General features: G+C 38.1%; 1 protein-coding gene across 1 annotated transcript in view; it reads right to left on the bottom strand.

Annotated features, from left to right (window-relative positions):
- The window catches only part of GABRB3 (gamma-aminobutyric acid type A receptor subunit beta3), a 158,525-nt gene that overhangs the window by 4,725 nt on the left and 129,288 nt on the right, over positions 1-24,512 (bottom strand). The window contains exons 3-6 of the mRNA XM_042461004.1: positions 15,883-15,965; positions 12,647-12,784; positions 11,430-11,582; positions 9,464-9,708 (exon numbers count right to left, since the gene is read on the bottom strand). Coding sequence (XP_042316938.1) covers positions 9,464-9,708; positions 11,430-11,582; positions 12,647-12,784; positions 15,883-15,965 — 619 coding nt within the window. The remainder of the gene's footprint in view (positions 1-9,463; positions 9,709-11,429; positions 11,583-12,646; positions 12,785-15,882; positions 15,966-24,512) is intronic.

The following is a 24,512-nucleotide window of genomic DNA, read 5'->3' as shown; positions in this document are numbered from 1 at the left end:
TGAGCTTAATTATAGGTTGAGCTTCAGCTATTCATCAACTGCAATCTGTTCCAGATGTCTCAATATTGTCCTAAGAACAAAGAAAGACCAAAGGGCCATCTGCTGCAACACACTGCTTCCCAGTTTATTTGTTTAATCCTCCAAGGAGGTTCCCAAGCAGGATTTGAAGGCAACATCATTCTCCTTCTACTGTTCTCAAAACATGCTGCATTTCATTTTAAGAGTTAATATACAGCCATCAGAACCTGTTACCACTGCATGCCAAAGCTTAAAAAGCCTAGGCACAGCATAATTTTATTTGGAATACAACAGCAGCTCTCCCACTACTTCCCTTAGAATCATAGAATCATTGAGACTGCAAGGGCCATCCAGTCCACCCCCCTGCCATGCAGGAAATCTTAATCAAAGCATCCCTGACAGATGGCCATCCAGCTTCTGTTTAAAGACCTCGAAGGAAGGAGACTCTACCACACTCTGAGGGAGCGAGTTTCACTGTCAAACAGCCTTTAGTGTCAGGAAGTTTCTCCTAATGTTGAAGTGGAATCTCTTTTCCTGTAGCTGGCATCCATTGTTCTGGGTCCTGTTCTCTGGAGCAGCAGAAAACAAGCTAGCTCCCTCCTCAATGTGACATCCCTTGAAGCATTTAAACATGGCTATCATATCACATCTTAATCTTCTCTTCTCCAGGCGAAACATCCCCAGCTCCCTAAGTTCCCTTTATTCAAATCAGCTTGGTTAACTAACGAAATGGGATACTATATCCAATGTGTGATGACCATCAGGAATGGTTCAGAAATAGAAACATTTAATATACAGTGGCCCCTTTCTATACGTGGGGGCTCTGTTCTGGACACCCCCTACCTTGCGTATAGGAAAACGTGTAAGGTTAAATCCTTTTATTTGCTATGGCAGCATTGTGCTCCATGGGTTGTTCAAATCTGCGTAGGGCAAGCCCACATATGGCATGGGTACACTGTACTCAGTGTAGTTAATGGGGTGTGGGGGGAAGTTCTAACTGCCTCAGAATGTTATTCTGCTTTCTCCTTTGAAAAGAACAGCAGCACATGGCTGGAGAACAAATCTACCTTGACCTCTGAAGCAAATTAATAGAACATTTTGGTATTGTATTCAAAATTACTTTTGCTATAATTCTATATAGCAGATCCTTTAGGGAATTCATTATTGTGTTATATCTCATTCAAAAAAGTTACCACATGAAGGATGCTGAGTGGCTACTACTGCTCAAGTTGGGAATAACTGGCAGAGTAATCAGTATCATCTTTTCTTACCTCCCCAGTTCCCAGATGGAGGAACATACACCACAGTGTTCTTCTGACTCATTACAAGGAACGTCCCATCCATTTCTCCATATCACCATCCCACCCCCACTTGCCTAGGTGCATATATAATAAATACACTGTGTTTGCCTAATCTAAATGTAAAATTGTAGTTCATTTAGTAATAAAATCAGAGTTCATAATCAGTGTTTCAATTGAGTGTGAGAGTTCAACTAAGGACAAAATCTACTTGCTCCTTGATGTTCCTAAAATGTAATTACAGCCAATGCTATATTTAAAAAAAGTGGCTCTTGAAAATCTCAGCTGGAGTTCTGCATTTACTAGAAATTGATCTTGCTGTGTTATACAAAGTGAGTATGTGACAGAGATGTCAGTGAAACAGACGTTAGGTGCCAACTTCATCTTACTGACATTGATAAAATTCCAATTGATTTTTTACAGGCCCAGATCTTAAAACAAATGGATTTAGTAGATACCGAACAAGGCATTATGTGATCATTTCAGCCGTAAAACAGTTTCTAAAGCATTTTTAAATTGTGATGATTTTAGAAAGCCTGATTTACTGGCTGGTAATTCATTTCGAGTAAGGCTGCCGTTTATCACCCTATCTGTTTAACCTGGATACTAAACACATTATACACAAAGCTGGATTAGACTCTGAAGAAGGAGATGTGAAAATTGGGGAAGAGGCATCAACAATTTAAGATACAAAAGATGACACCATATTACTAGCAGACAATACCAAAGACTTGGAATAACTGCTGAAAAAAACTCAAGGAATCAAGTGCAAATGCAAGTTTACAGTTGAACATTAAGAAAACAAAAATTAAGAATTAACATTAAGAAAACAAAAACCACAGATAGTTTATACAACTTTAAAGTAGACAATGAAGACATTAAGAAAGTCAAAGATTTCCTATGGGTTAGATCAGACATTAATCAAAGTTGAGACTGCAGTCAAGAAATCAGAAGAAGGCTAGGAGTGAACTATGAATGAGGTAGACAAAATCCTCAAGTGTAAAGATGTATTATTCAATACCAGGATCAAGATTGTCCATGCGATTGTACTTCCAGTTTCTATGTATGACTGTGAAAACTGGACAGTAAAGAAATCTGGGCAGTGAAGGAAGCTGACTGGGAGAGAATCAACCCATCTGAGTTCTGCCGATATCCTAGACTGCCAAGACAAATAAATGGGCTCTACAGCAAATCAGGCCTGAACGTTCCCTAAAGGTCAAGATGAATAAAGTGTGCCTATTTAAAGTATAATAGGCACACTTTATTCATCTTGACCTATCTTGACATATCATGATAAGACAAGATTCATTAGTAAAGTTAATATTGCTAGGCAAGGTGGAAGGCAGTAGGGAAAGAGGAAGACCACATTACAAATGGATAGACTCTAACAAGCATGCCACAGCCCTGAGTCTGGAAGACCTGGGCATAGTTGTTCATGATAGGGTGATTTTGAGATCTCTCATTTATAGAGTCACCATAAGTCAATCTCAAATTAATGGGTGTTAACAACAACAATTCATGTTGCCTAAATTAGTCTATTCCCATTTAACTCTATGCCATTCATATTAAGGGGCACTTTGATGATTCAAGACTTGCACTTCACAAAATGTAAAGGGTACTCTGCACAATTTGGATAAAGTTATACCTAACATTTCACCATCCTTGCTTAATTACACCATCTTATTTTAATCTATTTTGGTCCCTAACATTACTTTAAATGGCACTTAAACTTAGAACAAGAGCTCTGAGGAAGTAAAATAGGAGCATCTAGAGCTCTCATCTGATCTTTATCATCAAATGTAGAGCTTGGAATATTAGGTTTGAAAATTAATGTGCTACTGTTAAATGTTATGAAGCAGGTTAATTCATCGCCCTGGTGTTCATAACTGAAACTATATAAGAAAATAAACTAGCATTAATTAACTCATTACTTAAAATTAGTTTCAGATACAGATCATAGAGAATTCTTGTCAAGGATTCTTTTCAATTTGTATAGCCCAAGGATGAAACTCACTGGGTGACCTTGGGCAAGTCACACTCTCTCAGCCTCAGGGGAAGGCAATGCCAAATCTCCTCTGAACAAATCTTGCCAAAAAAAACCCATGGTAGCCTCAGCTTAAGTTCACCATAAGTCCCAAATGACTTGAAGGCACACAGTACAGAGACAAGGATTGGACAAGATCTTTGGAGAAGTCAGAGGCACTATATGTCTGCTAGAGCCTTGCTCTTGTTGGCTCATTAAAAGGGGCAGAGGAAGACTTGTCAAGTGAGTAAAGGAAGTTGTCAATTCTCTAGGCAGGGTTCCAATAGGCTTAAAGGAGGCAACTGTAAAACTTCTGTTTAAAAAAGCCTTTCCTGAATCTTTCCATAATGGATAACTGTTGGCCAGTGTCCAGCTTTTGGAAAGGTATTAAAATGTGTAGTAGCCTCCCAGCTTCATGAGTTCTGGATTGAAATGGTTTATTCAGATCCATTTCACAGTTTGGTTTCAAATCTTGTTATGGAAGAAATAGCTTTTGTCATGTTGGAAGCATCTTCAGCAGGAACTGGATGGGGGAGTGTGTCTCTGTTGCTTCTACTGGCCCTCTTGGCAGCTTACGATACCATCAATCATGTTATCATCCTATACCATCCTACTACCAGTGTGGTGTAGTGATTTGAGCACTGGACTCTGACCCTGGACACCTGGGTTCAAATCCTTGTTCAACCACAGAAACCCACTGGATGACCCTGGGCTAGTCACATAGTCTCAGCCTCAGAGGATGGCAACACAAACCCCCTCTGAAGAAACTTGGCAAGAAAATCCCATTACAGACTTGCCTTAGGGTCTCTGTAAATCAGAAATGACTTAAAGGCACACAACAACCACCATCTTGCTAGGATGAGACTTAAAGGCACTATGTTATAAAGGCTCTAATGGAGAAATAAGCTTAGAATGTGGTACTGGGGGATTCCTGTTCACCTCCATAGTCATTCACTTGTGGAACCCCCAAGGCTCTGTTTTGTCTTCAGTGCTACTCAATGTCTATGCAGAACAGCTGAGACACCTTGTCCAGATATTATAGTTTGGTACCATCAGTATGCTACTTTCCACCAAGCTTCAGTGAAGCTGTGCTGGTTTTAACTGAGCATCTGGCATTGGTGATGTACTGGATGAGAGCAAATAAATTGCAGCTTAATAAAAACAAGACAGGAATGCTCCTGGGCAGTTGGAAGGCAGATCAAGGGATAGGGATTCATCTTGTACTGGATGAGGTTACACTTCTCTCCCCAAGATACAGGTTTGCAGTTTGGGTATACTCCTAAATTCAACTTTAATAAACATGGGGGCCCAGGTTTATGTGGTGATCAGAAGTGCTTCTGCAGACTTAATCCTAGTGCACCAACTTCCTCCATTCCTGAAGATGCCCGATCTTGTCATACATCCATTGTGACACTTCCTAAATAGTGACATCCTATTTAGATTACTATACTGTACTGTACTGTACTGTATTATATTTATTTATTTATTTTTATCCCGCCTTTCTCCCAAAGTGGGACCTAAGGCGGCTAACATACATAAAACACAACAGTTAAAATTGTACAATTAAAATAATAAAAATATAAAAATTAGAAATATAAAATTTAAAACATACAAAGTTAAACTTAACAATCCAAGACCATCCCTCTCATCGCCCAATAAAACCAAGCCTGCCAGATCTCAAAAGGCCCATTTAAACAAAAATGTCTTTGCCTGCTTGCGGAAGGCCAGCAGTGAGGGGGCCAGCCTAGTCTTCCATGGAAGGGCATTCCAAAGGTGGGAGCAGCGACTGAGAAGACTCTCTCTCGTGTCCTCACCAGGTGAGCCTGGGATGGTGGTGGGACCGAGAGAAAGCCTTCTCCTGAGGATCTTGGGGCTCTAGGTGGTATGAATGGGGAGATATGGTCTCTCAAATAGTATGGATCTAAGCCATGTAGTGCTTTATAGGTCATGACCAGCACTTTGAATTGTGCTTGGAAATGAACCGGTAGCCAGTGATGCTGTTTCAATAGATTCTCTGTAACTGGTTATAGTTTCAATACCCTCTCTGTAACTGGCTCCGATCAGCATTCTAGCCACAGCATTTTCCTGAAGTTTCTGAACAGTTTCCAAAGGCAACCCCATGTAGGGCGCGTTAATGTACTCTACATGGGGCTACTTTTGAAATGAGTTCAGAAACTTTGAAAAAAGAGTGTTTTTACAAAAAAAATGCAGTAAGAGAGTTAATGGGTTGGTACCATGGGTGGTAAAACTGGTTTGTTTTAACAGTCCCACTGGCTGCTAGTCTGTTTTAAAGCACAATTCAAATTGCTGGTTATGATATGTAAAACCCTATACCGTTTAGGGCCAGGTTATCTGCCACACCTTATCTCCATATATGAGCCTGCTCAGGCCCTGAAATGCTCCAGAGAGTATCACATTGACAGGTATGATTGATGTGGATATGAGGCCTGTCCCTATGTGCCTGTCCCTAGGCTCAGAAACTTCCTCCCAAAAAGCTAGAATGACCCCCTCCTTGTAGCTCTTCTGTTGGCAGGCAAAGACTTTATTCTGACCAGATTTTGAAAGAAAGGGCTTTTAAGAGAGTTCTGTACTGTTTTTACTACTTTAACTTGACAAGGCTTTTTAAAACCTTGCTTTTAAATCATTTTAACTGTATATTTCAAATTGTTTTTTAAAATGTTGGTGTATCTTAATTCCATTTAAATGTTACTCATTTAAGTGTTTTAACTTTATTGTATTTTAATTTGTGAGCTGCCTTGAGTCCCAGTTTTGGTTAAAATGTGGGTTATCCAATTGTTAAGAGGAGGAGGAAGAGGGGCAGTGGCAGTTGTGGTTAGAAGACTGTCCGAACATACGAAGTGGACTACTAGACCTGGGAAATGATTGGTCTTTGAAAAATAGCTAATGAAATACTATTTGTCACAGTGTGCCATTTGGCTTGAGGAGGAAAGCCTTCTAGATTAAAATAGTCAAGTAACAATTAGCATGCTTGAAAACCTGTTATTTAGTCTATCATCCTGCAGTTCTGACCTGTCCCATCAATGCTAAGGTAAGACTTATCTGAGTAGCTACAACAGATAATTATCCAGTCTATCCTTGGAATCTCTGAGGATGGAAATTTCATAACTTCCTCATTTTAAATCTAAATAATGCAACAGGGTAAGAGTTGCTCAGCAAGTGTCCCTCTCTGATCCTATTCCCTCAAGGAGAGGTATCAAGAATAGATTTGTTTGTTCCTTTCTTGTTTAATTTCTACATTGTCCCTTTCCTGTTTAATTTGTTCAGGCCATTGTACTAATGATATTGTTTTCTCCTTTTCTTAATGGGTGTAATATAATCATCTTGTTATATGCTTATATACTTTGCCAAGTTTGGGCTTAGAAGCAGAATGATATATATTGTGAAAAAGACAGGGGGAGGAGAAGGGAAACCCTAAGAATTAACCCTTCTGGATGTTCAACCCCCTTTAAGGTGTACTCCAGAGTGATCCATACTACCTCATCCCATTGTTTTTTTTTTTTCACGCTGAAATTTAGAAGCTTCTTTGTACTTATTTTTTTTTTAAAAAAAATAGCAACAGTCTGGTTCCATTTGGTTGATCATCACCTCATCCTTACACTAAGCCTTCAATGAAATAAGTAGTTAGTTTAACTATCACACTTAGGCATTATGGTTCTCAGTCAAGAAACCCTGAGAGATTAACATCTAATAAAGTATCAGGTGCAATTTCAAAGAGTTACCGTAGCAGTCATATTAGTTTTAGAATCATAGGATCATAGAGTTGGAAGAGACGACAAGGGCCATCCAGTCCAACCCACTGTCATGCGGGAACTCACAATGAAAGCACGCCCGAGAGATGGCCATCCAGCCTCTGTTTAAAGAAGGAGACTCTACCACACTCCGAGAAAGTGTGTTCCACTGTTGAACAGCTCTTACTGTCAGGAAGTTCTTCCCAATGTTTAGGTGGAATCTCTTTTCCTGTAGCTTGCATCCATTGTTTTGTGTTGTGGTCTCTGGAGCAGCAGAAAACAAGCTTGCTCCATCCTCAATGTGATATCCCTTCGAATGCTTAAACAGGGCTACCATATCACCTCTTAAACATCTCTTCTTGAGGATAAACACACCCAGCTCCCTCTTTCTTCATAAGGCATGGTTTCCAGATTCTTCATCATTTTGATGGGCCTCACCTGGACACAGTCCAACTTGTTAACATCTTTTTTGAATTGTGGTGTCCATAATGATTCTATGAATGGACATAGTATTCCAGGTGAGGCCTGACCAAAGCAGAATAGAGTGGAACCCTGAAAAATGCAATAAAACCAGAAGGCAGAGGCAAAAGGAATTCCCATCAGTCACTCCAAGAACAGTGATGAAGGCCACTCTCAGACCTCCTGTTACAGTACCAATAAGTACCAATGGGAAATCTTCTGTGAGGCATCTGAATAAGTAAGAAATGTGTGAACTGTTCCCTAGCAAGGTGGGGTCATGACTGATGTCTATGAGTGTCAACTGGTGGCCACTGCTGAAGATGCACATGGGTTCACACAGCAGTGCTTGTTAAAGCTACCTTACAGATTTCTGCCAGAGGGGCTTTAACAGAAGGTGCTGCTTAAATTGGTTCAAATGTTTGATGTTAGTAGAAGAAAATGTACAAACCTAGATATAGTACACATTTAACAAAAAAGTAGTCATAATCCATAGGGATCACCTCTCACTTTATTATTTGTATTTAGTATTTTATTTAATTAATATATTTTCTTAAAATATTTATATCCTGTCCTATATTCAAGGATCTCCGCTTTTATCTCATTGACACTGGACTTGGGAGTCACAAAATGTACCTAGTATTTACAGGATCATCTTGATAAGCTTTCTAAATAAAATCTCTCCTATACTTATACAGCCCTGCTTAGGCTTTAAAAGACAATTCTCTGATCTCTCCCCCCCCCCCACTACTACTATCCGATGAACATCAGTTATGACTGCTCAGGGTGGTGACTTGTAATAATAAAGCTAGCAAAACCAAATAAACAAACAAAAGGAATATAAGGACTACATTCAAAGATTTCTTTGGATCTTTAAACTTTTGCCTCTTTTAGACTTTTCTTCTCCACAGCAGAAAGAGTGATAAGCTATATGCTTGCAGTAAAATGTAAGATTTCCAATGTCTTACTAGAACAGTTTTCTTGATCTATACTAGTCAAATATAATTCCATTAACATCATAGCTTGTTGAATTAAATGGCAAACTTCAGAAAGGAAAGACTAATTTTGCACCACACCACTAATTTCCCCTACAAATAAACAAATCAGGAAATGAATTTTTTTCTGTTTGTTGCTAATGAATAGATGGATATTTTGTTTTTTGTAGCAGACATAAATACAATACCCAAAAATAACTGAAAAATTTTGCATTTTTCCTACTTTTGCCTGCTATGAAAGACAGGTTATGCCATCCAGTTGTGACTGGGCTCTACAAGGTATTTTGCCTTTTTGTCTAAAATATCATATGGAAGTTATGGTTTATACTAAACAAAAGTGCTTCCACACTGAATTAATTAGTTCTCTGTCCCAGAAGCATGCCAATGGTAGTTCAGACAATAGAATTTATATCAAGTGACCTCAAAAAATGAGAAGATCCAGTGTCTGTGTATCCCTTTGCTAGTATAATTTACTTACTGTATAATGCTAATGTTTCTGAATCTACAGCCTCCTAGAAGTACGTTTTGCATCAGTTTTACACATTTTCACTCCAATCCTTTCCCCACTCACAGTGTTCTATGTGTCCTATATGACTAAGATTTTATATACTCTAGAAATAATGCGGTTGACACCACATTAAGTGCTGTAGCTTCAGCCTTTTACAAGGCCTTTAGGTTTTTCTGCCAAAGAATGGTGGTGCCTCAACAACCTAAATATCTCAGAATTCTGTAGACTTGTGCCTCTCTCATTTAAAGTGGTTTCAAACTGCATTATTTCTATAATATAAATGCACTCTGAGTGTATATTTATAAAAAGTGATGGATGCAAATGTACATAAGCCAGTAATGCAGCCCAGCATGCAATATTAAATGCATTTAATTCTGAACAAACAAGACATACTTGTAGACAATGTGAAGACCTACCCGGTTGCTTTCAAATTTAGAGCGGTCATTGTTTGCTTTGGCTGTCTTTTCAGCAAGTTTCTTCTGCCTTTGAGGGCCTTTCCCAAAGAAGATGTAGTTAACAAAGGCATATTCAAGTAAGGCCAAGAAGACAAATACAAAGCAGCCCATAAGATACATGTCAATGGCTTTGACGTAGGGAATTTTGGGCAGAGTCTCTCGGAGGTGAGTGTTGATAGTTGTCATAGTAAGTACAGTTGTAATACCTAAAAATGGTGAAAAAGGCAAATATATTAAGATCTTCCATGCATTACTCTTCTAATTTATTCTGAAAGCTATTATTTTTTTAACTGTGAAGGAGTTGGATGAAACTGACATATGGGCATCTAAATTATTTTGTTTGTTTCATATTGTATCTTTTCCTCTAAAACATTCTTGAGTATTAGCACAGGCTGAAGGTATTACAGAATACAGTACATGTTGAAGCTCACAATGGTGTTTTATCCATGATTTCTTGAATGTCTGATAACTATTAAGATCAGTATGAAATGGCATGAGGATAAACAAAATGTAGAGTAAGGTAAATATCTTTTATTAGGACCACTAAAATGTTACAATAGCATGAACTGAAGAATTTGTGTCCCAAATGGCTATGCATGGCGTACCATAAAACTGATTTTGCTGAACTAAAATAACATCAAAATTGTGATATGTGAAGCCCCTTAGAAGGGCTTAAGTGGTTCTCAACCTTCCTAATGTCTCAACCCTTTAATACAGTTCCTCATGTTGTGGTGACCCCCAACCATAGAGGAGCGGTGTCTTGGTTCCTAAGACCTTGTGAAAGGGTTGTTCGACCCCCAAAGTGGCCGCGACCCACAGGTTGAGAACTGCTGGCTTAATTTGATACATAGGCAAACTGAAAAGGAATTCCATTTAAAATTCATTGAACAGATAGACTGGCAACAGCCCTGTGGTTTTCAGTTTGAGTTTCTGGAACTCCTTAGAAAATAGTTATCATTGGTTCAAAATGCACAGGCCAAATAAAATGACTTCTGGCTGCTTTGGGAGCATGGGGTTTACATAACGCCCACCCCAAAGTAGCTGGAAGTCGCTCCAAGGTTCCGCTCAGGCTGCAAGAGCCAGACCTTTCAGGAGCACATTAGATCCACTCCTGCTGGCAGCTCCATGGGACTGTGGTGGTGACCTACTTTGGAAGAAGGTCATGTAGTTACTGTGGTCCTGGCACAATTGGGGCCAGAACAGCCAGAGGCCACTCTTTCATGGCTCTCTGCTTTGGCCCATTGTTGTCTCAATAAAAAGAATGTAAAAGGGGAACAAACCTCCTTGAAAGACAGCTTGCCCACCACTACAATTTCTCCCCTCAGATGTGCATCCAATTTGAGAGTGCTGAAGTGTGCTGTTGGGTGGTAGACATGTTGGTATAGAAAGGGTTATTTGAAATGAGAAAGTCTAGATAATAATGATGTCGTCAGCATTTTCTGTGTGTGAGAAAAAAAATGGCCTGTGTACAAATTGGGGGGGGGGGCAATCAAACACTTTAAAGTTCCATAGTAAGGAATGGTTATTAACCACAATGATCTTAATCTAAGTTCCCCCAACTTTCTAAACATAGCTAGCAAGAAGAAATCCATAAAGAACTTGGGAGTAGAAAAGGAGGCAGAGAACCATTTTTATTCCTGTCTCCATTATATCCTTCCAAGAATTCAATAATTAAAGCAGTCTTTGAGTTCCTAAAATTTTTTCAAGTTCAACAGAAAAGCTTCAAGAGGTAACACAATTTGGCTTTATTCTGGGCAATTCAGAAAATATAAAGGCTGTTACACAAATGAAGAATGAATATATGGCTGAGTTGTTCTAAGATGTAATTATCTTTGTACAACTAATCTTGGACACTATCACGCTACAATCGCTAGCAACTTATATGCAGTATGACACATGCAATGTCCCACTTATCTTCATTCCATACCAAGAGCAACTCTTGCAGCTGATGCATCATAATTGATCCAGAATGACACCCATGACAAAATAGTAATCAGTATTGAGGGCATGTAGGTCTGGAGTATAAAATATCCAATATTCCTCTTCAACTTAAAACTGAGTGACAGTCTTGGATAGGCACCTGTCAGAAAGGGAGGTAAATCCACAGTTCTAATTAATTTTTTTCTCAAGTATAAACTAATAGGACAGAATATTTTCACTTCAACAAAAACACATTTGATAGACTGTTTTGATATCTGTAAAATGAAGAGATATTCTACCACATTTACTTTCAATTAATGCATATTATTCAGAAATCTATTATTCTTGTGTGTGGATCAGTCATTCTTTTGGAAGTGTGCAGATAATAAAAAGATAAAATTATCTTTCAATTTTTAAACATTTATTTATTATTTCTATTTTTCAAACAACTAAGAAATGCATCATCTAGGCATTGTACTTTTTTAAAATAAATACACCAATAGTGTGATAAAATACAAGAATCTCAAAATTCAACAATACAAGACCACTATGGAGCAAAAAGTTATGTTTGATCAATACACATTCATCTGTTACTTTATTTTTTAATTAGCATGATTAAAACAGTCATTCATGTAAAAATTTAATCAGGAGAATTCTGACTGAGAATTTGGCTCAGATCACAGTATTCACATTATGCAGCTGCTCCTGCATAAATACTGATTGCTGTACCAATTCAAACAATTTCTGTCTTTTAATTACATTTTGATTCTGTAATCATTTATACATTTGTCACCTCTCCTCCCAACTGCCAATTCTGCACATGCTATTTCTGGCACTATCTTTAGGTAGTTTGGTGAGACACATTTAATGTGTAAATTTACAGTGCTATATAAATAAAGGTTAATAATAATAATAATAATAATAATAATAATAGTGCAGAATTTTTTATTTAGAGATCTAGTCACTTTCATATTTAGATAAAAGTATTTTGTTCACACTTGTTAGATTTGATCCAACTAATTTTTCAAAGTCTTACATTCGTTTGAGATGCTACCCTTCTATCTTTTTCTTAAACATTGTTAACATGCCAATTAATTTATTTCAGCCACCATAGCATCATAGGTGGTTACTCAGTAATGGTAATTTGTGGCCATATAAAGGCAAAGATGGGTATGTACATGACAGCTAACAATGATGGGATTTAAAAAAAAAAGATGTACTTGCCTGTGGCAAAGACAACATTCCTGGATACAAGTTTGTACTCCACAATAGAAAACTGAGGCAGTTCAATTCTCTCCACTCCAGTTACTGCATTATCCCCACCTCTCCAATAAAATTCTATGTCATCTGTTGTGTATCCATCTGTCAAGAAAGTACAGATTCATTAGTATCTTGAATAATAAAATGTAAGATTGACAGTTGCTACAGGAAGTGCAAATTTCTTTGTTTTAATTTTTCCTGTCAAAATTGGTTTCTGTCTCAATTGACCCTCAAAGAAAAGGATAAAATCCACCCCTCCAAGCAGTGCAGTAAGGGTTGCCCCACATGTATTCTGTGCCACACACACACTGCAATGTATTTATCAGGCAACTGAAGGTTTCCATCCCTCAGAAAGCATAAAACAACCCCACAGCCCATGATTCTCTGTCTTTCAGATCTGCTTAACACATCTATCAGCAACTTAAATGAGAAATACTATCCAACAGATATGTCATCTAATCTTTCTTTTTGTCTGAATGATTGTTTTAGATGGTGAAGCAAAACCTGTGGCTTCATGCTAAGCATTCAAGGTGCAATCATTTTTTTTGCAAGAAACAAATTGGTATTTATTGTATGGCTGTCGGACCGCACCAGATGTGAGGAGTTTACCTTAAAAAATAATTTAAACTGCAATGAGTGGAAAGATACAGATAGTCGAGATGAGACCATACAGGAGGTCCTTTTCAGAAACATTTTCACCCTTGTGGAATGCAGCTCAGGAGATCTGGTCCTAATTGGCTTAAATCTAATGTTGTACCTGCAAATATTGGCCAGTGTGGTCGGAATTTCTTCCCTACGTCATGCAAGGCAAGGCAAGGCAACCCATTAAAAAAATCCAGGCATTTTTTTTCAAGATAATTACTTTTGGAACAAAATACTTGTATGGAGACTTTCTGCATAATCTTAACTATAACCAGGACCCCCCCCCCCCCGGGTAAATAAAAAGTAAAGTTAGGGTGGCATTAGAGAGGAATATAGCAAAATTTCTAACTAAGTGATTTGATTTATCTTACGAAATACTTTACAAAATATTTTATACTATTAAATAAAAGTCTTAGAACTGTTTAGCCACAGTGAATCTAAACTTATCTGCACTTCTACTTCAACAAAATCAGGAAAATAGGAAATGGCTCCTGAAAATAGGAAATGGCTCCTGCACTGAAAAAAAAGCTGCAAGCCACCTAGTCCACAATTATTGATAGTCCTCAGTGTCAAAAATACAACTACTGTTGCTACCAGTGAGATCCTGGTTGGCTTACATACAGTCACCTAAATAAAACTGCACACGTGTATCCTAAAAAAACAAAACACACACACAAAAAAACCACCTACTTCAACCATAAATCCTTGAAGTCTCATTGAAAGAAATCAGGAGAACATTTCAGCAGTACTGCAAGACAAATTTGAGACAGATGGTCTACTTCTCTCCTTGAAATCCATGCCAAAGCTCCCATGAACTTCAAGAGGATTGGGAAGAGGCCACATGAAAATTACACTAAAAGAGTTCATTAGTGTGCACTGATATTTTATGTATGTAAAAAATTCCCCATATATCCACCATGTTGAAGAAGAAAGAGTGGATCTCTTATCACATAAATTTAAATGATAAGTACACTCCAGTTTGTTTGTTTTTTTTAAAAAAAAAATCAACAACTAGAATGAAGAGAGAGATTCTTCTTATTCTGTGGAACTGAGTTTCTCATCATAAGTAGGTCTATTCGACAGCCCAGGGGGGCCATAGCAAAATCACTCATCCATAATAAAGTACACTGAAAGCAAATTGAAACCTAGTGCTTGCTCTCTTCAAAGTGAATCTGATTAAAACATGAACACTAGTTCATGTGTGTTGTAGATAAGGATCAAATCCTTGTCCTTGCTTAATCAGAGTGGCATTTCACTTTTTTCAAGACTTTCAATTTCATATTTTTTCCCAAAACAGACTGAAAACCATGTGATAAGAAGTTATTTTTCCATATATAAAAGAAAAATAACATGCCTGATTTATTTTAAAGCCGGAATAAACAGAACGTGAATGAACAGAATAAACAAAGTTAAATACTTTTAAGCTCCCTTGACTTCAACCATATACTACAAAGTCATTTTTTCATATATATGATACATAAATGTAAAAGAACTTTCAAAAACTATTATACTTTTGGAAAACATTGATCCATATAATTAACTTGCTTGTTTACATAAACAGGAGCTGAAAATGGTTACCTTCCATTTTACTCAACTGATACAGTACAGGTTGAGCCTCCCTTATCCAAAATGCTTGGGATCAGAAATGTTTGTTTTTTATATTTATTTATTTATTTATTTATTTATTTATTTATTTATTTATTTTTATTTATTTATTTTTATTTATTTATTTTTATTTCAGAATACCTGCATTTGCATATACATACATAATGAGGTATCTTGGAGATGGGACCCAAGTCTTAACACAAAATTCATTCCTGTTTCATATACATTTTATATACATAGCCTGAAGGTAATTTCATACATTTTTTTAATGTTGGGCATGAAACAAAGTTCATGTACACTGGGCCGTCAAAAAGCAAAAATCACTATCTCAACCAGAAAAAATGTTTTGATTTTTGGCGTATTGTGGATTTTGGAACTCTGGATAAGGTAGACTCAATCTGTCATAAGGATCAGTATTTTCTCCTAAACTATTCTATAATGCTGGGTCCAGGGTTTGTTTGTTTAGCTGGGGGGGGGGGGGGGAGAGGAGGTAAAGCAAGGTGGTTTCAGGATCCTTCCTAAATAGCCCAGTTCCTCTTCAGCTCAGTTGCTGCTGCCCTTTTGCTTGCTGGGATCAATCTACACTATCACTGCTGCCCAAAAGGAAAGGGAAAGAGAAAACAACGCAGATGGTTGGTTCTTCTCTGTGCTCCTATCACTATTAACTCTCTTGGAAAGGGCAGATGAATAGGCAGCAACAGTAAGGAAAAGCATTGCAGGGGCTAGGGGCAGCTCTAGGACTTTGGCATTGGATGGGGTATCTGGGGTGTGTCTTGAGTGTGAGTTTAGGCAGATGCCTAACATTACTGATGTTCTTGATGCCACATTTGCTTCTGCCCAGAGAACAGTATGAATAAATATCAAAAATAACTCACTGATAACATTTAAAATAACAACAACAACAACATACTGCACATGACTGAAATGAGTCAAACAAGCACATGTATACGTACAACTTTCTATCTCCAGTGTACAGTTCTGTTCATCTAGTGGGTATCTTCTCAAGTCCATCATGCAAGCTGCAGTGGTTGTGATCCTGAAACAAAAGAATACAAAATGAATGAATATGTAGCCATAATCATAACCTGCTTCAGTGACTTGAGTTACCAAGTAGCTAGCTATTTCTGAACTGGGATTTATTGCTTCCTTTGCTACATGAGCAAATACAAGTGATAGAGGATGTAATTTTTAGATTAAGAAATATTTTACTTTACTCTATCCAAAAGGTTTGCAATAGTTTATGAAGTATAAAATACAACATTAACAACAAGCTGGTGTATCACCATTAGAGTATGATTAGTACTCATTTACCTGAAATCACTGGGGAAAGGTCATATTACATTTTGGGGTGCAGTGCCATCAATATGTGGATAACAGTCAACTCTATGACCCCTTTCCACAACAATCCAAGTAGGCTCTAATGGTCCTAAACAAGTGTATGTCATCAGTAATGAACTGGATGAAGGCAAACAAATTGAAACTTAATTCAGACAAGACAGAGGTGCTCCTGGTCAGTGGGAAAGCAGGGCAAGGAATAAAGGTTTAGCCAGTTAGATGGGTTACATTTTCCCAGAAGCCACAGGTTGCAGTTTGGGTGTACTCCTGGATTCATCTTTGAACCTGGAGGCTCAGGTTTCTGCAGTACCAGGAGTGCTTTTGCACATTTAAAGTTTGTGTGTCAATTGAAGCCCTTCCTTGAGATGGTAGGTCTAGCCATGGTGGTATATGCCTTAGTTATATCCTGTTTGGATTACTGTAACAAGCTCTACATGGGGCTGTGTTTGAAGAGTGGTTGCAGCTCATCCAAAGAGCTGCAGCCAGACTGTTAACTGGAGTAGGTTACACATACCAAACTTCACCTCTGCTGAAACAGTTCCACTGACTGCCTGTTTGTTTCCAGGCACAATTCAAAGTGCTGGTTATGACCTATAAAATCCTATATAACTCAGGTATAGGGTATTTGGCAGACTGTTTCTCCCTGTATGAGCAGGCCTAGCCTCTGAGATCATCAGAACAGACCCTTCTCTCAGTCCCAGCACCATCATAAGCACAGTTGGTGGGGACACAATAGAGGGCCTTCTCAGTGGCTGTCCCTGGAACTCCTGGCTAGAGAGGCCAGAATGGCCTCCTCCTTGTTGTCTTTCCAGTGGCAGGTTAAAATCATTTTATTCAGACATACTTTTAAAACAAAGTTTTAAAAGAACAGATTAAGGGGTGAGGCACTGTTTTAATTGAATTGTTTTACAGAGCTTTTTAAAATTTTAAATTGCATTTTAGTTTTTTATTTGACTTTTTAAATACTACAAATATTTTAATTCTGTTCTCATGCTCTCATTTGATATGTTTTTCATTGATTGTTCTTTTAAACTGTGAGCTGTTTTGAGTCCCAATTCTAGGGGGAAAGTGGGATAGAAATAACAACAATTTACAGAATATACAAATGCTTTCAAAATGCTTTACAAAGTAGATTATGACCAAAATTAACAATACAAAACCATTTAAAACTGTGAATTAAATTTCAAGTTAATATGATCCAACATTTGATTATCAAAGAAAACAAAAAGCAACTAAGAATTTGTCATGTTCTGAAAAGTAGCCAAGGACGATGCTGTATGTACTTTCTGCAGGAGTGCATTCCACCTGCTTAATCTTAGTGGAGGTCAATGTGACATCATATAAAAAAAAAAAAAGGCAATGTGAGCACGATGTTTTTACAGATATGTACTGACTGAACCCAATAGAGGTCTTCTTACTAAACAGACAAACAAACACTCTCTCCAATTTGTGCTGAGTGACTGCTAACTAGTCCCAGTTGAGAAATACTGGGAGGCTGGATGAGAATATTCCCCACAATAAACTGGGGCTCTGCCTGTGTATATGTTGAGAAACAGGAGAAAAACACAAATCTTCCAACTTTTGTGTTAATTGCTGCAGCAACATTAGAAAGGATTCTCCCTATAGCATATAGAGACAACATAATAAGCAATATGGGGAAAACACTAACAAAAATGCAATGGTACCAGAGATTAGCAGCTGCATTTAATACATGATGCTGGGCTTGTAAATTCAAATAGGCACAGTGCAAGGACATGGGTCTTTGCTTTTATTTTTGTGTTCTGTTTTGTTCTATAGTATTTTGTGTTTTGAATGGCTGGAAATTATCTTAAGTGACCATCACAGACAACACGTAGGGTGGCAATATTTTAGCCAGCCAACCGGCTAATGAAATTTAAGGCCATAGTCATATGACTGATATAATACATATGTGATTAATTAATGCATGATCTATTTAACCACACTATTAGGAAGGGCTTCATAAAACATCAGTATATACATACTGCCTGCCTCTCTCTCTCTCTAACGTTTTATGATGTAACTTTTCCACAAATCAGTCATTTAAAGAGGCTTCAGAGGTGTAATGGAAAATGTGCACATCATGGATATTGAAAAGGGACACAACCCTTAGCTTCCTAAGCAAGATAGGAACTGGAAGGCTTGGCATTTAGTGAGCACTTGATGTCAGTGGATCTAGTTAATATTGGAAATAAGCTGCCAATAAGAAGGCAAAGTTATTTCTTGATCTATGCATCAACATGGGCATAACATACAAGAAACTAAAAATATAAGCAGCATAAAACGTTCACAGAAATGCTGAGATTAATAGTAATGTAAATTTTGGAAAGTAATATACTATTGCTTTTCCCTCAGCCAGACCCCAAGAGTGATCTTGAGGTGAAGAAAGAAGTGGGTGAGGTAGAAATAAGGAAAAGTAATATTATGGAAGGTGATTTCAGCCACACTTACAGTAAATGGCTGTAAAGATTAATGCACATTTGTGTCATGATAAAGAGAGAAAAGATCTAGGTGTAATAAGTGATTCGATCTTAGAGCAGTTGATCATATGACTGACTAGAGGAGAAAGCAATCAAGGACTGAATCCCATCAACCAACTAGCTGTAACACCTTTCAAATGTAGCAACTGTTTTCATCCTTTCCCAGTAAACTGGAACAGCATGCTCTCTGATTTGTTGCTGTTAACTGCTGTCGAGTCAATCTCGATTCATGGTTGCCCTGTGGATGAGACATCTCCAATACTCTCTGTCCTCCATTACTGTCCCCAGTTTGTGCACATTCATGCTCTTGGCCTCCCTGATGGAGTGGTCTTTCTCTCTTTCTCATTCTTTCCACCCTTCCTAGCATTATGGTCTTTTCTAATGAGACGTGTCTACTTATGATGTGGCCAAAGTCTGACAGACTCAGTTTAGTAATCATGGCTTCCAGGGAGCTCTCAGGCCTAATCTGTTCTATGACCATTTCTTTATCTTTTTAGCTGTCCGCGTATCTTCAGCACTCTTCTCCAGCACCACATCTCAAATGAATTTCTCTTTTTGTCCATTTTCTTAATTATCCAGCTCTTGCATCCATACATGGCAATGGGGAACACAACTGCTTGTATGATTCTGACTTAAGTGCTCAGTTGTGTGTCTTTGCTCTTAAGGACCTTTTCTACTTCTTTCACAGCTGCCCTCCCCATTCTTAATCTTCTGATTTTTCAACTGCAGTCCTCATTCTGATCAATGTTTGATCCAAGGTACAGGAACTATTTTACTATTTATATTTCCTCATTGTCTAGGTTGAATTTACAGATATCTTCCATGGTCAATATTTTTGTTTATTTAATGTTCAACAGGAAGTCTGTTTGTGCATTTTCTTCTTTGACTTTCCTCAATAGTTGCTCTATGTGATAGTAGTTGATCTAGGTCTGCTCTAGCTCTGTGATCTCTGATGTGGGGCCCAATTATAGTGCTGTTAATCCACATTAACTGCAATGATTCAATTCTGTAGGACCTTGGGATTTGCAATTTAGGGAAATTATTTAGAATTTTTAGCCAGAAAGTTCTAGATTTTCAGCAAACTACAAACTCCAGGATTCTGCATGATGCAGCCAAGGCAGTTAAAGTGGAATCATAGTGCTATAACTGTGTGTTATGATTGGGCCCTAGACATGAACACTGAGACTTTAGGGGGGCTTTAATCCTCTTGCTCCTGCTATGTCTCCAGTTTGCTTATGCCTTCCACAGTCAGTCCTCTGTATCCATGGACTCCTTATTCACAGATTCAACCACCCTAAGTTTGAAAATATTCAAAAAGTACCGGTATATAAATTACAAAAGGCAAACACTGATTTTGCTATTTTATGTAAGGGACACCATTTTACCATGCCACTGCATTTAATGGGACTTGAGCATCCATGGATTTTGGTATCTGCAGAAGGTCCTGGAACCAAACCACAGTGGATACCAAGGGCCCACTGTATCTGCATTGTAAGGAAAGATTCAGTTCATGCCCTGATATATGATGGAACCACAATGCTACTTGTCCATCAGTATTCAGACATGGATTTTCCTTCCACACACAAGCCCAAAGTTTTCTGTTTGATGCATCAAACAAATGGTGTCATGTTTAATTTGGCCCTGGATGGTGTTCAGGATTTAGTGTTCAGATTTTGTAAGTGCTGCTGACCTGACTGCTAAAAGCGATCACAGTGATATCAAATTTAAGATATCTGTAAGTGGGGAAAAAATCCCCCAGAAAGTCTAAGGCAGTTGCATTTACTTGCAAAAGATGAAACAACTTTTAAAAAATAAGATCTGTTAAACACACAGCACAGTTAGGAATTGTGTTGATTAGCAGTTTATAGATGTCTGTAGAGAATTCTGGAGAAAGTCATTACAAGTGTTTCATGAACAGGAAAGAGAAAAGAAAATAGGATGCTGAACTGGACACACTTTATAGAGTGAAACATAAGAAAGGTTGCTTACTTCTAAAATCTGAGGGCAATTTTAATGATGGATGCTGCATCCAAGGTGCCCAGAGCACATAACCTTGGTGCTGCAAATGGCAGAAACATTTAAAAACTCTTAACCCATACACCATTCCATTCAGATGAAGCATACGCACATCACTGCTGCTGACATTTGCACCACAATATTCAGGCACAGAGATGCCAATTTCTTATAGGCCTCTAGACAGAGCTTTATAGCCTTCTGAATGTCATTCGCATTGCACTGAGCACTGGCAATGATAAGTGCTTTTTGGCATACTCCTTATAGCAGCTGTTATCTTTAAATTGTGTCTTAGAGTATAAAGTAACTGAGGAGGGGAAAAATGTAAAAGGGAAGGAAATAGTTTACCAGCAAAACTGAGTTAATATGGTGGTATTTTGTTGGAAAAAAACAAACTATTGACATAAAGGCAGGAAAGGAATAGAAAGGAGGGGGGAGGGAGAGTTCAAAGGAAGATGTGACTATGGGAAAATATCTAGAAGAGATTTAAGTGTTTAAAAACGGAAAGTGGTACATTTATGAAATATTAAAAAATAAGGGACAAAATGGCAGAGCTATAGGAAACTTACCTGATTTTGGCCCATATAGGCCTTTTTTTTTCGTCTCCAGAGCAAGAAGTGACCAGACTGTCACTTTTTGTTTTGCCAAAACACCTATAAGGGTTGAAAACTGAGCAAAGGGACTGAAAGGGTGGTGGTGGACAATAATTCCCCACAAATATTAGAAGGTTCATTGGTTTTTTGTTTTTTGCTGGAACAATGTGGTTTTTGTGACAATATGGGAAATTTTGGGATGCAACAGCTGGGGAGGCTGCATACAACCTTTATTTATGTTTATTTATTTATTTCAAGGGTTTATATCCTGCTTTTCTCCAACAATGAGATTTGGGGTGGGGGGTGAAACTGATGTTTCAGTTTGCCCATGCTAGTCCAATTGAATAACCAGAGTTTTAGGCAGCCGCCTTCCCCCATTTTATCTGAAGAGGTAAATAAATGAACTTGGCAATTAGTGGTCTATGATACAAGCAGAGAAAGTGCTTTTTCCTGAAATTGTGTGGTACGATCCCCTCCATGAATGCTCCAAAGGATGCTAGTAAAAGCATATGTGCTGCCACTGAGTGACTGCCTTTCCAGAGGAGAGCATTAAGCATTCCAGAGGAGAGCATTGAGTGAGTCATGTTTTCCCTGCATACATTTGATTATAGTCATGAAAAATACTATAGTATGAAAATTTCCTTTTACCACAAGAGCATTTTTTTGTTGTTTTTGTGGTAAAGGGAATGTTTCATACTACAGTTGGCCCTCCAGATTCGGGGTCTTAAGACTCATGGTTTTGACTATTAAGGTCACCTGGGCATTCCTCCCCTCCTCCCTCTTGGGTGTTTCTCCTCAGGAAAAAATGCCCAGGAGCCAACTCCGTTTCTTTCCTGGCTGGCCGAGCAGTGGCCTGGCAGGGAATGGGAGGAGGAGCCTCTATCCCTCTGTGACCCTTTGCCTGCCCCATCGCTCCCTGGGCTGTCCAAGGGGCGATGGAGCAGGCAAAGGGAGCAGGAGGAGGATCCATCCCCCTAAGTCCTCTTGCCTACCCCATGGTGGGTGGCATCACAGTGCTCCTCAGGCACTGCGTCCAGATGATTCAGCACCAAAGGAATGCTGAAAACCACAACGCCAGCAGCTATGATGCCCTGTGCCATAGAAAGGCCAGATGGGAGCTGCGACATGTAGTTGCCGCTGCCCCGATCTGGCGCTGAAGGAGGCAGCCTGTTCAGACCCTTACTATGGAATAAGTAGGCATAATAATGCACTTTAACACCTGCTTTCTGATTACGGTATGTTTAGATATTTTGTCAATGTGGGGGCTTGACTAGGTGAGTTGGATTATTTTAGCAGACCTTCCCAACAAAGTTCAAAGTAGTCATTCTTATTAAATAAGGAACAAGAGACTGGTTAGTATCAGCACAGCCAAAATGGAAGGAGAGATGAAAGAAAAGGTGAAAAAATATTGAAATACTTATTTAAAACATTTGTATACTGCTTTTATCTGAAGAAATCTCAAAGCAATCTACAAGATGAAAATATTGAATCCAGAAAATAAAATAACAGAGCATTAAAACAACAAAATAGTGATATAATAATAGGACTACAAAATATTTCATTTAAGTCATTATATTAACTCTCGCTGATCTACTTTACAGAATGAGTTAGGAAGGAATTAAAAAAAACTTCATAAGGGCTCTTTGCAGCAGGTCTGTGGCTTAAGGGAAGAATTCCTCTTTGCTAAGCATCTGCCAGTGCCCAGCTAATTCCCCAGGCAAGGTGCTCAGGACTATTTATTACAGGGAGACTATATTTCTTCAGTATGGTAACAGCAGCTGTGACTTACCATGTACTAGTAACACCAAATTATTCCCTCCACCTCTGAAAAAAAAAATCCACTTTAAACTAACAGGGTATCAAAATAATTTTTATCCTGGTAACTGCAAATCTGATAAAATCTTATATATTTATTAGGAAAATTAAGTATTTGACAAACAACTCATGTCTGGTGGAAAGTTCTCAGCAAAACATAAAGGCAAATCTTTTTGTTAAAATATAACAATATGTATTTTAAAAGCAACAAAAGACAAAATTATTTGTATCAATGAACCAAACAAATTCCTACATTTTAACTTGAATTTGTGTGATGTATTTAAAAATAGGGATGGCAACAGGTGTGTGTGTGTCATATTTTTATAATTTAATGTAAGTTATTGTACTTTCAGGGGATGAGATAATGTGATAAATGGTCTCTAAATAACTTAGAAGTGGGCTGTTGCTCATGAATGCCTCTATGTTAATGAACTTGGTGATTCACATCTCCAGTTTAATAGCATAAATATACTGTGATTTTACTGACTACATACAAGTTGAGTCTCCCTTACTGAAATGCTTGGAACCATATCTATCTGATATTTGATTGGATAGTTGATGTTTTTAATTGTTGCCTGGTTATTTTAACCAGTTCTATCTTATATTATTACCTATTGTTTTATATGTCTTTTGTAGATTGCACACCACTGGCAGGTTTCATTTTTATTGATTTGATCATTTGTATGTACAGTGCTGTGTACATTTACAGCACTATAAAAATAAACTATAATAATAATAAAAACAATAACAATAAATATCTTAGATTTTGGATTTCCCCCTCAGATTTTAGAATACATAATGAAATATCTTGGAGATGGGACCCAAGTCTAAACATGAAATTCGTTTATGTTTCATATGTACCTTACACACAAAGCCTGAAGGAATTTTATACACAATATTTTTAAAAATAAATTTGTGCATGAAACAAAGTTTGTGTACACTGAACACGAATTAAGCATGAGGGTCATTCACACTAGGAAATAATCTGGTGTAGAAACCGGGTTTTTTCCATGGCATTCACACTCATCCCGAGTGTATTCACTGCAGTTTTCAGGGGGCAGGCACCAAAACCCCCACTTGACCCATGTCTTTTCTTCTGGTGCCACAATGATCCGGATCATCAGTAGTGGGAACTCACTACCAAAGAGTTCCTGATCAAAAGGGATTGTTTTGAAAACAATTAGGAACCTCTTCCTCCTTCGTGTCTGTCCTCCCTCCACTTCCTCTCCCCTTTGTACATGCTGTGTCCTCCTTGTCCTCCTTCCTCTTCCTCCTTATCCTGCCTCCTCTTCCCCTCCCTCCCTCCTGTACCTGTCACATCCTCCTTGT

The sequence above is a fragment of the Sceloporus undulatus genome, chromosome 3, assembly GCF_019175285.1.
Source record: "Sceloporus undulatus isolate JIND9_A2432 ecotype Alabama chromosome 3, SceUnd_v1.1, whole genome shotgun sequence".
Lineage (NCBI taxonomy): Eukaryota > Metazoa > Chordata > Lepidosauria > Squamata > Phrynosomatidae > Sceloporus > Sceloporus undulatus.
This window is presented reverse-complemented; position numbering and strand designations above follow the sequence as displayed.